Source organism: Hemitrygon akajei, chromosome 24 (genome assembly GCF_048418815.1).
Source record: "Hemitrygon akajei chromosome 24, sHemAka1.3, whole genome shotgun sequence".
Classification (NCBI taxonomy): domain Eukaryota; kingdom Metazoa; phylum Chordata; class Chondrichthyes; order Myliobatiformes; family Dasyatidae; genus Hemitrygon; species Hemitrygon akajei.
Genome location: NC_133147.1, coordinates 58321548 through 58335189, shown reverse-complemented (window position 1 = coordinate 58335189; position 13642 = coordinate 58321548). Strand labels below are relative to the sequence as shown.

The window sequence follows — 13642 nt, the reverse complement described above, 5'->3', positions numbered from 1 at the left end:
TGTTTGCAAGGGTTCTTTGATTGACACGCTCCTCCCTCCTTGTGACAGCTGTCCCTTCACGTGATCTCAATCGGAGCGGCAGTGACCCGCCTCCCGGCTATGATTGGAGAACGCCCACGTTGCTGGGCAATGGGTTCAGTGAGCGGAAAGGGGGAACAGCTTGAGAACAAAGGGCGCCATGACGTCACAGGGGTCCGCAAATGTGGCAGCGATAGGCGTGCGCGCAACCGATGGCATCTCATGTGTAGACGTCGTGTGGTGAGTTTAGCGTGATGACGTCAGGCAGCACCGTCACCTGGCAACGGCGGTGGCCTAGGTACGATGATGGCGGCCAGTGCCACCGCCGCCGTCATCGTTATTATTCTGCGCTCTTTGTGTTTGCTGCTATGGGCAGGTGGCGGGACCTGTAGCCCCGGACGGCTAGTGACAGGGGAAAGAAACCTGAGAACGGGTAAGACGCTGGAGGGAGGAAAATGGCTGGGAATTTAGCGGGTCAAGTTGCGTCTGAGGAGAGGAGGGGAGGGGAGGGGAGGGGAATGTGGGTCAGCCTTAAATAAAGATAATCATGTCCTTCCACTGGTCGAAACAAGTCCGCCCGGGGTCGATGGAATTTCCTTCTGCAGCTTTGAAATGTGCGTGGGCAATGTTTGTGAGGCTGCTTTGATTAACAGTTGATTGACACTCTCCTCCCTACCTCACACCCTGGGGCCCAAATGAGATAAATTCATGCAATGGCACGTAGTACAAGGTAAGATAATAACAGCATGTAGAATAAAGTATAACTGCTACAGGGAGATTGAAAATTTGGCTGAGTGGTGTCATAACAGCAACAACAATTCAATGTCAGCAAAACCAAGGAACTGATAGTAGCCTTTAGGAGAGGGAAACCAGAGGTCCACGAACCAGTCCTCACCGGAGGATCAGAGATGGAGGGGGTTAGCAATGTTAAATTCCCGGGAGTTACTATGTCAGTGGACCTATCTTGGACCCAGCAGATAAGTGTAATTTTGAAGAGAGCACGGCAGTGCCTTTATTTCCGTAAGAATCTGCAGAGATTCGGCATGACATCCAAAACTTTTACAAACTTCTGTAGATGTGTAGTGCAGAGTGTATTGACTAGCTGCATCACGGCCTGGTATGGGAACACCAATGCCATTGAACGGATTTGGCCCAGGACATCATGGGTAAAGCCCTTCCCACCGTTGAGCACATTTACATAAACCACTATCATAAAAAGCAGCATCCATCATCAGAGATCCTCACAACTCAGGCCAAGCTCTTTTCGTGCTGCTGCCATCAGGTAGAAGGTACAAGAGTCTCAGGACTCACCATCAGGTTCAAGAATAGTTACTACTCCAGAACCATCAGGCTCTTGAACAGAAGGGTTAACCGCATCCACTTGCCCATCCATTGAGATGTTCCCACAACTAATCATCTCACTTTAAGGACTCTTTATCTTGTTCTCAATATTTATTTTTATTTACATTTGCACATTTTGTTGTCTTCTGCACTCTGGTTGATTTTTCATTCATCCTGTTATAGTTACCATTCTATAGATTTGCTAAGTATTCCCACAGAAAAATAAATCTCAGGGTTGTATATGATGACATATATGTACTTTGATAATAAACTTACAACATTGAATCTAAATCAGGTCTGTTATCACTGACATTTATTGTTTTGTGGCACTAGTACAATGCAAGACATAAAAGTTACTATAAGTTTTAATAAACAAATAGATAAATAGTACAAAAGAGGAATAGTGAGGTAGTATTAATGCACCATTCAGAAATCTGACGGTGGAGGGGAAGAAGAAATTCCTGTAAAATGTTGTCCCTGATGGTACTAATGAGAAGAGGACATCGCTGGGTGATGGGGGTCCTTAATGATGAATCCTGCCTTCTAGAGGTATTACCTCTTGAATGTGTCCTCGATGGTGGGAGGGTGGTGCCCATTAGGGAGCTGGCTCAGTCGACAACACTCCACAGCCTCTTTTAATCCTGTGCATTGGAGTTTCCACACCAGGTGGTGATGCAACCAGTCAGAATTCTCTTCATAGTACTTCTGTAGGTATTGGTTAGTCTGTGGTGACATAGCAGATCTTGTCAGACTATATGGCTGTTGATTATGGTGCATCAAAATATGCTATGTAAGCATAGAACTGAATGTACTACAGGTTACAGACAAATAGGTGATTATAGAAATAACGTAACGAGTGTGGAAAACGCTAAAGCTACAAGGAAAAACATAATTAAAACAACAATCTGAACCTAAATCCAACAATGGACACGTTACACTTGAAGGGCAGGTCCAATTTTTATGCTGTATGACGAGGGTTAGTACAATTGCAAGGATATAAATGGGGGAAACAGGACTGATCGGTGGGTTGAATGGCCACATCCAACATCATCAAGAATAGAGAATGGAAGGCTGAGAAGAGTTACACACCAAAAGTGCTGGAGGAACTCACCAAGTCAGGCAGGGTTTATGGAGAGGAATAAACAGTTGATGTTTTAGCCCAAGACCCTTCTTCAGGGCTGAGAGCTTCATAAGGCTGAGAGGAGACTTCAAAGTAGGACTGTGTTAGGGACTCTGGCTCCAGATATTTCTTTGGGGTTTACTTCTGAAGCCTTCCCCATGAAGGCGGTGGAGGTTTGAGATCAGAGAGTTTTTTCCCCCAGATGAGTTGCCAATCACAGCTGATGAGCCCCATCTGCTTGGAGAGCAGATGTAATGGAAGTGAATAAAGTGAGGATGTATCTCCATGTAATAGGTCATTTTACTGCTGCTGCTTTTACAGGTTCAAGTTCGAGTTTAATTGTCTTAATTACATGAATACCCATAAATACAACCAAATGAAACTGCATTACAAGGTCAAAACACAGTATCAGCAGACACACACAGTGCAAGATAAGTATAATCAGTAAAATACAGTCACACAAAAAATATCATTAATGACCCTGAGTCCCAGAATATTACAGCGGTCTGCAGTTACACACCATACAGCTTGTCTTTTGTTGAGTGAACACTGGGGGCAGCAACTTGGATGTAGCACCTCACTGCATCCAGTGGAGCACACCAAATCCAGTGATCACAGGAGTGGGGAGGAGAAATTAAGAGTGACATGGAAGCGGGCCAAAATTATCTTCACATTACATTCTCAAAGTTCAAGGTAAATTCATTATCAATATACGTTATATGTTGTTATATGCTGCCTTGAGATTCATTTTCTTTCAGGCATTTACAGTAGAACAGAGAAATACAATAGAATCAATGAAAAATTATGCACAAAGGCTGACAAACAACCAATGTGATACAGATAATAGTGCAAATAATAAAAAATGTAAATAAATAATGAGTTGTAGAGTCTTTGAAAGCAAGTCCGTAAAGTGGAGTCCGTTCAGAGTTGAGTTGAGTGAAGTTATCCACAGTGGTTCAGGAGCCTGATGGTTGCACGGTAATAATTATCCCTGCACTTGGTGTGGTACTTCCTGATAGCATCAGTGAGGAGAGAGCATGGCCTGGATGGTGGGGGTCCTTGATGATGGATGATACTTTAATACATCAGTGCTCCTTGTAGATTTCCTTCGTACGGATGCTCATATGTGCAGAACCGAAAGAGACTGCAGAAGGTTTGTAATCTCAGCCAGCTCCATTACAGGCATTATCCTCCCAGTAATTGAGGACGTTGTGAAGAAGTGGTGCTTCAAGAAGGTGGCATCCATCATTAAGGAGTGGGTAGTAAAATGGAGGGCTATAGGTAAGCCTAGTAATTTCTGAGGTAGGGACATGTTCGGCACAACTTTGTGGGCCAAAAGGCCTGTATTGTGCTGTAGGTTTTCTGTTTCTATGACTCTCAGCACCTGGAGCATGCCCTCTTCTCACTACCACAGCAGGTACCATGCACCTGCTCTCTATCTGTGTTGCTATGGAAACTAGTATCATGAATGGGGGGGGGCGTGGTAAAAGCAAACAGAATAAGTTGCGTCTTCTTGCTTTGTGTGTTGCTGTTTGCAGCTGAGGTTTGGTGGATATCATATCTTTAGTTAAATACTCAACTATGCTTAACCTGCAGCCGGGCATGCTTAAGTTCCATCGCTTCAAAATTGTATGTTTGCGAATAAAGGATCGAATACACATATTTGACTTTGGAACAATCATTATTGGAGGTGAGGGTGTGTCATACAAGAATAAGAAATCCATGGAGATTGCCAGCAGTGGCAAGATAGAGAGACACTTTATTGATCCCAAAGGATATTACAGTGTCACAGTAGTATTACAAGTGCACAGATTTAAATGTTAGAAGAGAAATAGAAAGAATAAAGAAAATACTACAAGCAGCCTAACAGGAGGGGTTCATCACTTCCCCGGCTATAGGTTTGCTCATTATAGAGCCTAATTGCCAAGGGTAAGAATGACCTCATGTAGCGCTCCTTAGAGCGGCACAGTTGTCTTAGTCTATTACTAAAAGTGCTCCTCTGTTCAGCCAAGGTGGCATGCAGAGGGTGAAAAACATTGTCCTGAATTGCCAGGATTCTCCGTAGCATCCTTTGTTCTACCACAGACTCCAGTGTGTGCAGTTTGACTCCTACAACAGAGCCAGCTGTTCTAATTGGTTTATTGATTGGTTCACCTGTGTTGATGCCATAGCTCCAGCACGCCAGTTAATAGAAGATTTGGTTTGATTAGAATTGGCCACTAAAATCACCAATGGAGAGTGGGGAAAGGAGCCTGAAGCCCTAGACTCAACATTTTAGGAGATGTATATCAAAGTCAAAGTATTCATATTGAAATTGGTTTATTGTCACCATGTGTCAAGGTGCATTGAAAAACTTCATTTCTGCATACCACTTACACAGTTCATCGCATAAGTACATTGTAGTAGTACAAAGTGACAATAATAGAATGACATAGTGAATGTTACAGAAAAAAGTACAGTGCAGGTAAACAATAAGGTGCAAGGGCCACAATGCCTTGGTCTTAAGATTGTGCTGGTGAGATATGGTGACATTTGTTGGGCAGAACTACTGACTATTCTACTTAAAAAAAACTTTTTCTGGATTGTGATCACTGCACTCTGCAGCCTCTAACTTCCCTTTGGGAGCTATGCTCTGGAACTGTCTGTATGATCTAGCACTTTTGTGGTGTCCTGACGGATTCAGTGTGCTGGACTCTCGAATGCAAGTACAGCCGCAATGGCCGTTGCTGGAGTGGACTTTGGGCCAGATTGAAACTTTGGGCCAGATGGAAGTGGCAGAGCCTGAGTCCAAGAGTGGAAAAATCCAAGAGCGGATTTGAGCACTGAGCTGAATTTAAAGGAATTAAGGCGTTACGGCTGAGGGCAGGGGGTGAACTGGTGTCCGGATTACTACTCTGTGAGGCTATACTCACCTCAGTGCTGAACCAACTCTGTGTGTGTTCACTTTTGGGGGCTCTGCGGTTCATGTTCTACTTATTATTCCTTTAGTTCTTAATTGTTTGCACTGTTTGTTTCTTTTGCATATTCAATGTCTGACAGTCTTTGTCAGGTTTCTTGTGGATTCTATTGTGACTTTGTTTTGTGCTTGCCTGCAAGATGATGAATCTCAGAGTTGTGCAAGATGACAGGAAACCTGTGCAGGAGAGTTTTTAAAGTGGAAAAGCCGTTGCACTGGAGCTGTTCCACTCTCTTGACCTCAGGTCCGGGTTCAGTGAAACAGAGAAGTGTCACAAACTTGGGTCTTCCTTGGTTGCAGTAGGTGACCAAGAAGTCTTTGGTGCCTTATCATACCCTTCGCTCCTGAGGCATTGAGGCTGAGGACGGAGGGTGAACCGGTGTTCAGCTCACTACTCTGTGAGGCTATACTCACCTCAGCGCTGAACCAACTCAGTGCCTGAGAGGGGGGAGAAGAGAGTGGGATGCGAGAGGTGAGGATGCTCTATGACTGCTTTACCAGGGCAACGAGAGGTGTAGAGTCCATCTTTATTGTGCTAAAGGTTTCTTGGATCTTTGGAGGCTGTCATTGCTGTATTGTAAGATTATGTCTCCTCTTACAGCGGTTCCCATTTGTATCTGTGACCTCACCCCAGGAATGTGCGAACTGAACTGCTGCTGCGATCGTGACTGCTCCACCACTGATGTCCGTGCTTTCTCATCCTGCCTGCCGGGCAGTGAACCGTGAGTCTCTTTCAGTTACTATTGCCAGACCTGAGTGTTGGGTGCGTGAATGACTAACCCCAGCTTATTATCCGATGCACATGTATACACAGGGATCTGTTCTGGCTCCCCAAGTCTTTACAATTTTTTAACAAACGACTTTGGATGAGGAATTTGAGAACAGAGTTAGAAGCTTGCAGGTGACATGAAGGTAGGAATATTTTTCCATGGAGTACTTTTTATTTGGTGTGTATGGGTTGTCCAGAATGGTAGCACCTCTGGTGAAGTGGTTTTCGTGTTAAATTAGGGGAAGCTTGCTCACCTTTGGTCCCTGTGGCTCCAAGCATGCGACAGCACCCACACCCTGGTACACCACTTTGACAGGCGGGTTAAACCAGACGAGGTTAGCTGGTGGCCTTATACCCCGGTGAGAGAGGGACATACCTGTCTTAGCATGCGATTTACAATGAGATTCAATTGATAGGAAGGTGGTACTGCAATGCTCTATAGAGAGTGAAGAGCATGACAAGGCACAGAAGACATCATGGTCATCTACTCCAACCAAGAAAGACCCCAGTGTGTGATGCTTGTTCATCCCACTGGACCCGGACTTTTAAGGTTGAGAGAATGCAATAGCTTTTCCATTTTAAAATCTCTCGTGCACAGGTTTCCTGTCATCATCTGACATGATGGACAATCACCACTTTTTATTTATTTAGAGACTCACTGTGAAACAGGCACTTTCCAGCCCAATGGCCTGTAGCACCCAGCAACCCATCTGTTTAACAGTAGCCTAATCACAGGATAATTTGCAAAGTCCTATTAACCTACTAACAGATACGTCTTTGGATGGTAGGAGGAAATAGGAGCACCTGGAAGGAACCCGCGCTGTTATGGGGAGTATGTACGAACTCTTTACATACGCTGCCGGAATTGAACTCTGAATGTCCCAAGCTGAAATATCATCACGCTAACCGCCACGCGACTGTTACTGTGTTCAGTTCCAGTCATCTCATTATAGGAAGGACATGAAAGCTTTAGAGAGAGTGCAGAGCAGATTTACCAGAATGTTATCTTAAGAGGAACGGTTGAGCTTCTAGAGAATTTCTCTTTGGAGCAAAGGAAGCTGAGAGGTGATTTGTTATAAGATGATAAGAGACATTAATAAAGTAGGCAGCCAGCGACTTTTCCCAGGGCTGATACGAAGGGGTATAATTTTAAGGTGATTGGAGGAAAGTGCAGGTGGCATATTAGTGTGGATATGCAGTGGGGATTTTACGAAGTTGTGGGTACATGGAATACACAGCCAGGTGTGGTGGCAGAGACGGTTACATTGGAGATGTTAAAGAGACTGTTAAATAGGCATATGCATGTTAGAAAAATAAAAGCATAAGACATGGGAGCAAAATTAGTTCATTCAGTCCATGGATTCTGCTCTGCTATTCCATCATGGCTAAGTTATTACCTCTCTAAACCCTATTCTCTTCCCTTCTCCTGGTAACCTTTGTTGTCCTGGCTAATCAAGAACCCATTAACCTCCTTTTTAAATATACCCAATGACTTGACCTTCACAGTTGTCTGTGGCAATGAATTCTGCAGATTTACTTCTCTCTGGCTAAAGAAATTCCTCACATCGCTGTTTGAAATGAACACGTCAGACTCCGAGACTCCCTCCACAATGGCAAACATCATTTTCATGCCCACTTTATTTAGACCTTTCAATATTCGATAGCTTTCAATCAGATTCCCACTCATTCTTCTAAATTCCAGTGAGTACAGGCCCAGAGTCCTCAAACTCTTCTTATACGTTAACCCTTTCATTTCCAGAATAATTCTCGTAAACCACCTTTGTACCTTCTCCAATGATGGCACAGCCTTTTTTAGATAAGGTCAAAACTGTTCACAATATTCCCAAGTCCTGTCTGACCAATCTCTAATAAAGCCTCAGGATTACATCCTTGGTTTTATATTCTAATCCTCTTGAAATGAATGTTATCATTGCATTTGTCTTCCTCACCATTGATTTAAACTGCAAGTTAACTTTGGGGAATCCTGCATGATGGCTCCCAATTCCCTTTGCACCTCTGATTTTTCAAGTTTCTCCCCTTTTAGAAAATAGTCTACACCTTTATCTTTATTCCTTCTACTAAAGTGCAATTCCCAACACTGTATTCCATTTTCCACTTTTTTTGCCCATTCTCCCAATCTGTTTTCCCTTCTGCATTCTCTCTCCTTACTCAGTACTACCCGCTGTCCGCCTATCTTTGTATCATTTGCAAACTTTGCCACAAAACCATCAATTCTGTTATCTAAATCATTGACATATAAGGTGAAAAGAAGTGGTCACAACACTGACCACTGTGGAACAGCACTAGGCACTGGCAGCCAGCAGAAAGGCCCCCTTTATTCCCACTGTTTGTCTCCTGCTAGTCAGCTAATTTTCTATCCATGCTAGTATATTTCTTGTAATATCATGTGCTATTATCTTGTTAAGCAGTCTCTTTTGTGGCTTCTTGTCAAAGGTTTTCTGAAAATTCAAGCTGGCAACATCCACTGACTTGCCTTTGCCTATCTTGCTTATTATTTCCTGAAAGAATTGCAACAGATTTATCAGACCAGATTTTCTCCTCAGGAAACCATGCTGACTTTGATCTATTTTATCATGTGCCTCCAGTTACCCTGAAACCACATCCTTAATATTAGACGCCAATATTTTCCCAACTACTGAAGTCAGGTTAACCGGCCTATAATTCTCTTTCTCCTGACACCTTCCCTTCCTATAGAGTGGAGCAACATTTGCAATTTTGCAGTTCGCCAGAACCATTTCAGAATTCAGTGAGTCTTATAAGATTATTACTAATGCATCCACAGTCTCTTCAGCTACCTTTTTCAGAACTCTGAACCGTTGTCCATCTGGTCAAGGTGTACTGTCTACCTTCAGACTTTTCAATTTCCCAAGCACCTTCTCCTTAGTAATAGCACCTACATTCATTTCTGCCCCCTGAGGCTTGAACTTCTGTCTTCCATGCTTAATATTGACTCTATGATTTGTTAAGTGGATCTGCCATTTCTTTGTCCACCATTGTTACATCTCCAGTGTCATTTCCCAGTGGTCTGAAAAAACCTTTTATACCCTCTTTTATATATTTGGATAGTTTAATGTCCTCTTTCAGCTTTCCTCTCCAGTGTCGTTCAGCTGGAGTGCAGCAGCAGGCAAGCCTGCTTGAGGCCTTGTCCTTGTTACAACCGAGGCCACATTGCTGCTGCCAAACAAGGGAAACAGGCCTGCGGCATCTTACATTATCAATGTCCAACAGGGTCTTGCGATTGCAAGAGTAATGTCCAAGACAGTCACTCACGTTACACTGCACACTGCTTTCACACACCAACTTTGATGTCTTCAAGTAGCAGGCAGCAGCATGGTCTGCACCCAGCTCAGCTCCTCGGAGCCTTCTCCAGCTCATCCGCCAAATCCTTCACCTCATGACCCGTCCACCGGAGGCTCTGAACAACAAACAGATCACTGATGCGGTAGCCCTGCTATAATTATTGTTCTTGGAGTATAGTCTTATGATCATAAAACACATTTTAATAAGAAAAATATTTTATTTGTTTGATTATTGATGTTTGCACATTTGACCGTACTAATGGATGATTCCTCTTATCTGTGTGCACTATTGTCTTGTAAATTGTTGGTTGCTACTGTGTTGGCTGTATGGTATTTTCCCGTGGTTTGTGCCTGGTACCGAACCACAATCGTATACTGGTAATAAAGTGACTGATGATTCTGATCTGAGCCGAATGGTAGAAAGTTTGAGAGAGCTGTCAGAGATAGTTTTTTTTTACCTAAAGAGTGGTAAGTGCCAGCTATGAACTGCCAGGTGTGGTGCTAGAGATTGATATAAAAGGGATGTTTATGAGGCTCTAAGATAGGCATGTGGAGGAAAGAAAATGAGGGGTTATGGCCACTAAACAAAGGAAGGATTAACAAATTGATGGGGGCATGCTAAATTTATTTAGCCTCCAGAAGAACCTGAAGTGTTGGTGAGCTTTCTTGATTTTCCATGTTTGCAAAAATCTCTCCAGATTATGCTACATAGCCATGCAGCAGAAGCAAGTTGTACACTGGAGGCTCTGCCTCGAAAACCCCCTCATGCAGTGTGCTCCACATTCTGAATAACTTGTCAGTTTGTATGTATTGAGGAAGTGTATGGAAGCTCATTGAGCCACCAGGACACCATGCAGACCTCATTAGATTGAACTCAGGTTGCTGGAGCGTCTTGGTTAGTTGTCATTTTACTGCACCCTCCGCACTGCTCCACACCTTTCTCCTCCCAACTTTACCTAAGATGATAGACATAGGAGCAGAATTAAGCCAATCTGTCCATCTAGTTGGGTCTGCCATTCCATCATGGATGATTTATTATTCCCTCTCACATCCATTCTCTTACCTTCTTCCTGTAATTGACGCCATGACTAATCAAGAGCCTTTTGACCTCCACCTTAAATATACTCAATGACTTGGCCTCCACAGTCATTTGTGCCAATGAATTCACCACCTTCTAGCTAAAGAAATTCCTTTTCATCTTTGTTTTAAACGGTAGTCTCTCTATTCTGTGGCTGTGTCCTCTGATCCTAGACTCCCCCACTACATGAATCATCCTCACCACATCCACTCTATCTAGACCTTTTAATATTCAATAGGTTTCAGTGAGATTGCCACCCCCCCCCCCCCAATTCTTCTGAACTCCAGGGAGTACAGAACCAGAGCCATCAAATGTTCGTCATACGTTAATCCTTTCATTCCCAAGATCATTCTCATCTACCACTTCTTACACTCTCCAATGCCCAGACCTCTTTTCTCAGATAAGTGGCCTGAAACTACTCGAATACTCCAGAAAGGTTCTGACCATCACTCTCCTCTCTGTCCACTGCAGGGTCATTAGCCGGGTTTGCATCAAGGACTCTGTTGTTTTCGTCAGCAATAATCCTCTCCCAACAGTTCTCGACCAGAGCGGTTTGGACGTTCTCTTCTGTGTGATCGTCAACAATCGTAAGTTGCGCACAGGGTGTAATTCATGAGTGACAGTTAATGTTTTTTGAAATTGACCAAGAAAACAGAGTGAAGCAAGCACTTTGTCCAAGAATTATTAAATTAAGTCTGCTGTCCGAGAAGTTTATAAAATTATGAGTAATTTAGACAGAATAGTCACAGTTTTTTCTTCTCCTGGTAGGTGAGTCTAAAGCTAGAGAGCATGCTATCAGTTTGCAGGGGTTCCCAACCTTTATCATGTCATGGGCCAATACCATTAGGCAAGGGATCAGTAAAGCTCAGGTTAGGAACCTCTCTGGTTTAAGGTGCGAGGGGAAGGGTTTAAAAGAGGCATATGGGGGGGGGGGTGGGGAAGAAAGTTTTAACACAGTTATGGGCGTATGGAACAAACTACCAGAAGATCTGGGTAAATGCCCTTCATCTGGATGGAAGATTGTTGACCCAAAATGTCACTGTCCATTTCCCTCCACAGATGTTGCCAGACCTGATGACTTCCTCCAGCACTTTTTGTGTTGCTCTGGATTCCAGAATCTGCAGTCTCTTGTATCTCTGTAGGATTGATGGGATTAGAATCAGAAGCAGGATGAGGTTTACTATCGGTCTTGTCTGACATAGAATTTGTTATTTTGTGACAGTAGCACAGAACAAAAGCTTAATTTACAACGTAAGTGGTCAATCCATGTTCGATGCCAAGAGGAGTTTGGATAAGTGCGGGGATGGAGTGCTATGGTTCAGGTGCAGGTCGATGGGACTAGGTAAAATAATAGTTTGGCATGGATTAGATGGACCGAAGGACCTGCTTCTGTGTAGTGCTCTATGACTAAACTCTAAATTACAAACTAAATAGTGATTTAAAAAAAAAGAATGATGAAGTAGTGCCATGTGTTTAAAGTATCAGAAATATGACGGCAAAGTAGAAAAAGCCGATTTATTGAGTGTGGGTCTTTAGTTTCTTGTACTTCCTTCCCGATGCTGATAGCGAGAAAAGGGGATGTTCTGGATGGGAAGGGTCTTTAGTGATGGAAGCCACCTTCCTGAGGTATCTACTGCCTCTTGAAGATGTACTCAATGCTAGAAGGTTAGTGCCCATTATGGAGTTGGCTGAGTCTACAACTTTCTGTAGCCTCGTCTTTTCTTATGCATTGGAGCCCCAGCACCAGCTGTGATGTGACAAGTCAGAATGCTCTCCACCGTACATCTATAGGATGAGGTTTAATATCACAAACACAGGTGATTTTTTTTGTTTTGTATCAGCAGTGCAGTTTAATACATAAAAGTCTATAAATTACAATAAGAAATGTTTATAAAAATGAATATTAAATAAGTAGTGTAAAAAGCAAGAATAGTGAGGTAGTGTTCATAAGTTGGTTCATTCTCCATTCAGAAATCTGATGGTTGAGGGCAAGAAGCTGTTCTTAAATTCTTGTGTGTGTGTCTCAGGGCTCCCATGCTGCCTCCCTGATGGTAGCAAGGAGAAGAGGGCCTATCCTGGGTGATGGGGTCCTTAATGATGGATGTCGCCTTTTTGAGGCACTACTTTTTGAAAATGTTGGGGAGGCTAGTGCCCACGATGGAGCTAGTCAAGTCTACAACCCTCTGCTGCTTTTTCCGATCCTGTGCAGTGGACCCTCCATATTAAATGTTGATGTAACCAGTCAGAATGCTCTCCATGATACATCTATAGAAATTAGTTAGAGTCCTTGGTGACAGAGCAAATCTCAAACTCTTGACTGAATATAACCATTAATGTGCCTTCTTCATAATTGCATCAATATGCTGGGCTCAGCATAGCTCCTCAGAGATGTTGACACTCAGAAGCTTGAAATTGCTCACCTTTTCCACTGTTGACCTCTTGACAAGGATTGGTGGATGCTCAAGAATCTTAGGGGAACATTCCAGTAAGGAAGTGAAATTGAGTGAAGTTATACCAACACAACACTGGAAGAACTCAGCAGCTTGACCTGCTGAGCTCTTCCAGTGTTGTGTTGGTATTCTTTGATCCACAGCATCTGCAGTTGTATGTTTGTGTTTTGAGTGAAGTTATCCCATTTTGTTCATGAGCCCGATGGTTCAGGGGTAATAACTATTCCTGCACCTGGTAGTGTGAGTCCCTAGACTCCTGTACCTCTTTCCTGATGGCAGCAGTGAGAAGAGAGCATGTCCTAGGTGGTGGGTGTCCTGATGATGGATGCTGCTTTCCTGTGACAGCATGCTGAATGGTATGGAGGGCATAGCTATCTCAGGACTCTCATCACCAGGTTCAGGAAGAGTTATTCCCCTTTAACCATCAAACTCTTGAACCAGAGAGGATAACTTCATTGAACTTCACTTGCCATCTATATCACTGAACTGTTCCCACAACCTATGGACTCACTTTCAAGGGCTCTTCATTTTGTCTACTTTCGTTTGTAGTTGCACAGTTTGCTGTCTTTTGCATTTTGGTAATTTGTCTG

At 43.4% G+C, this 13642-nt stretch overlaps 1 protein-coding gene across 1 annotated transcript in view; it reads left to right on the top strand.

Annotated features, from left to right (window-relative positions):
- The first annotated feature begins 277 nt into the window (after positions 1-277).
- Positions 278-13642, top strand: part of LOC140716081 (tectonic-3-like) — a 91446-nt gene continuing 78081 nt past the window's right edge. The window contains exons 1-3 of the mRNA XM_073028774.1: positions 278-451; positions 6037-6157; positions 11074-11189. Of these exons, the coding sequence (XP_072884875.1) occupies positions 322-451; positions 6037-6157; positions 11074-11189 (367 nt within the window). The 5' untranslated portion in view covers positions 278-321. The remainder of the gene's footprint in view (positions 452-6036; positions 6158-11073; positions 11190-13642) is intronic.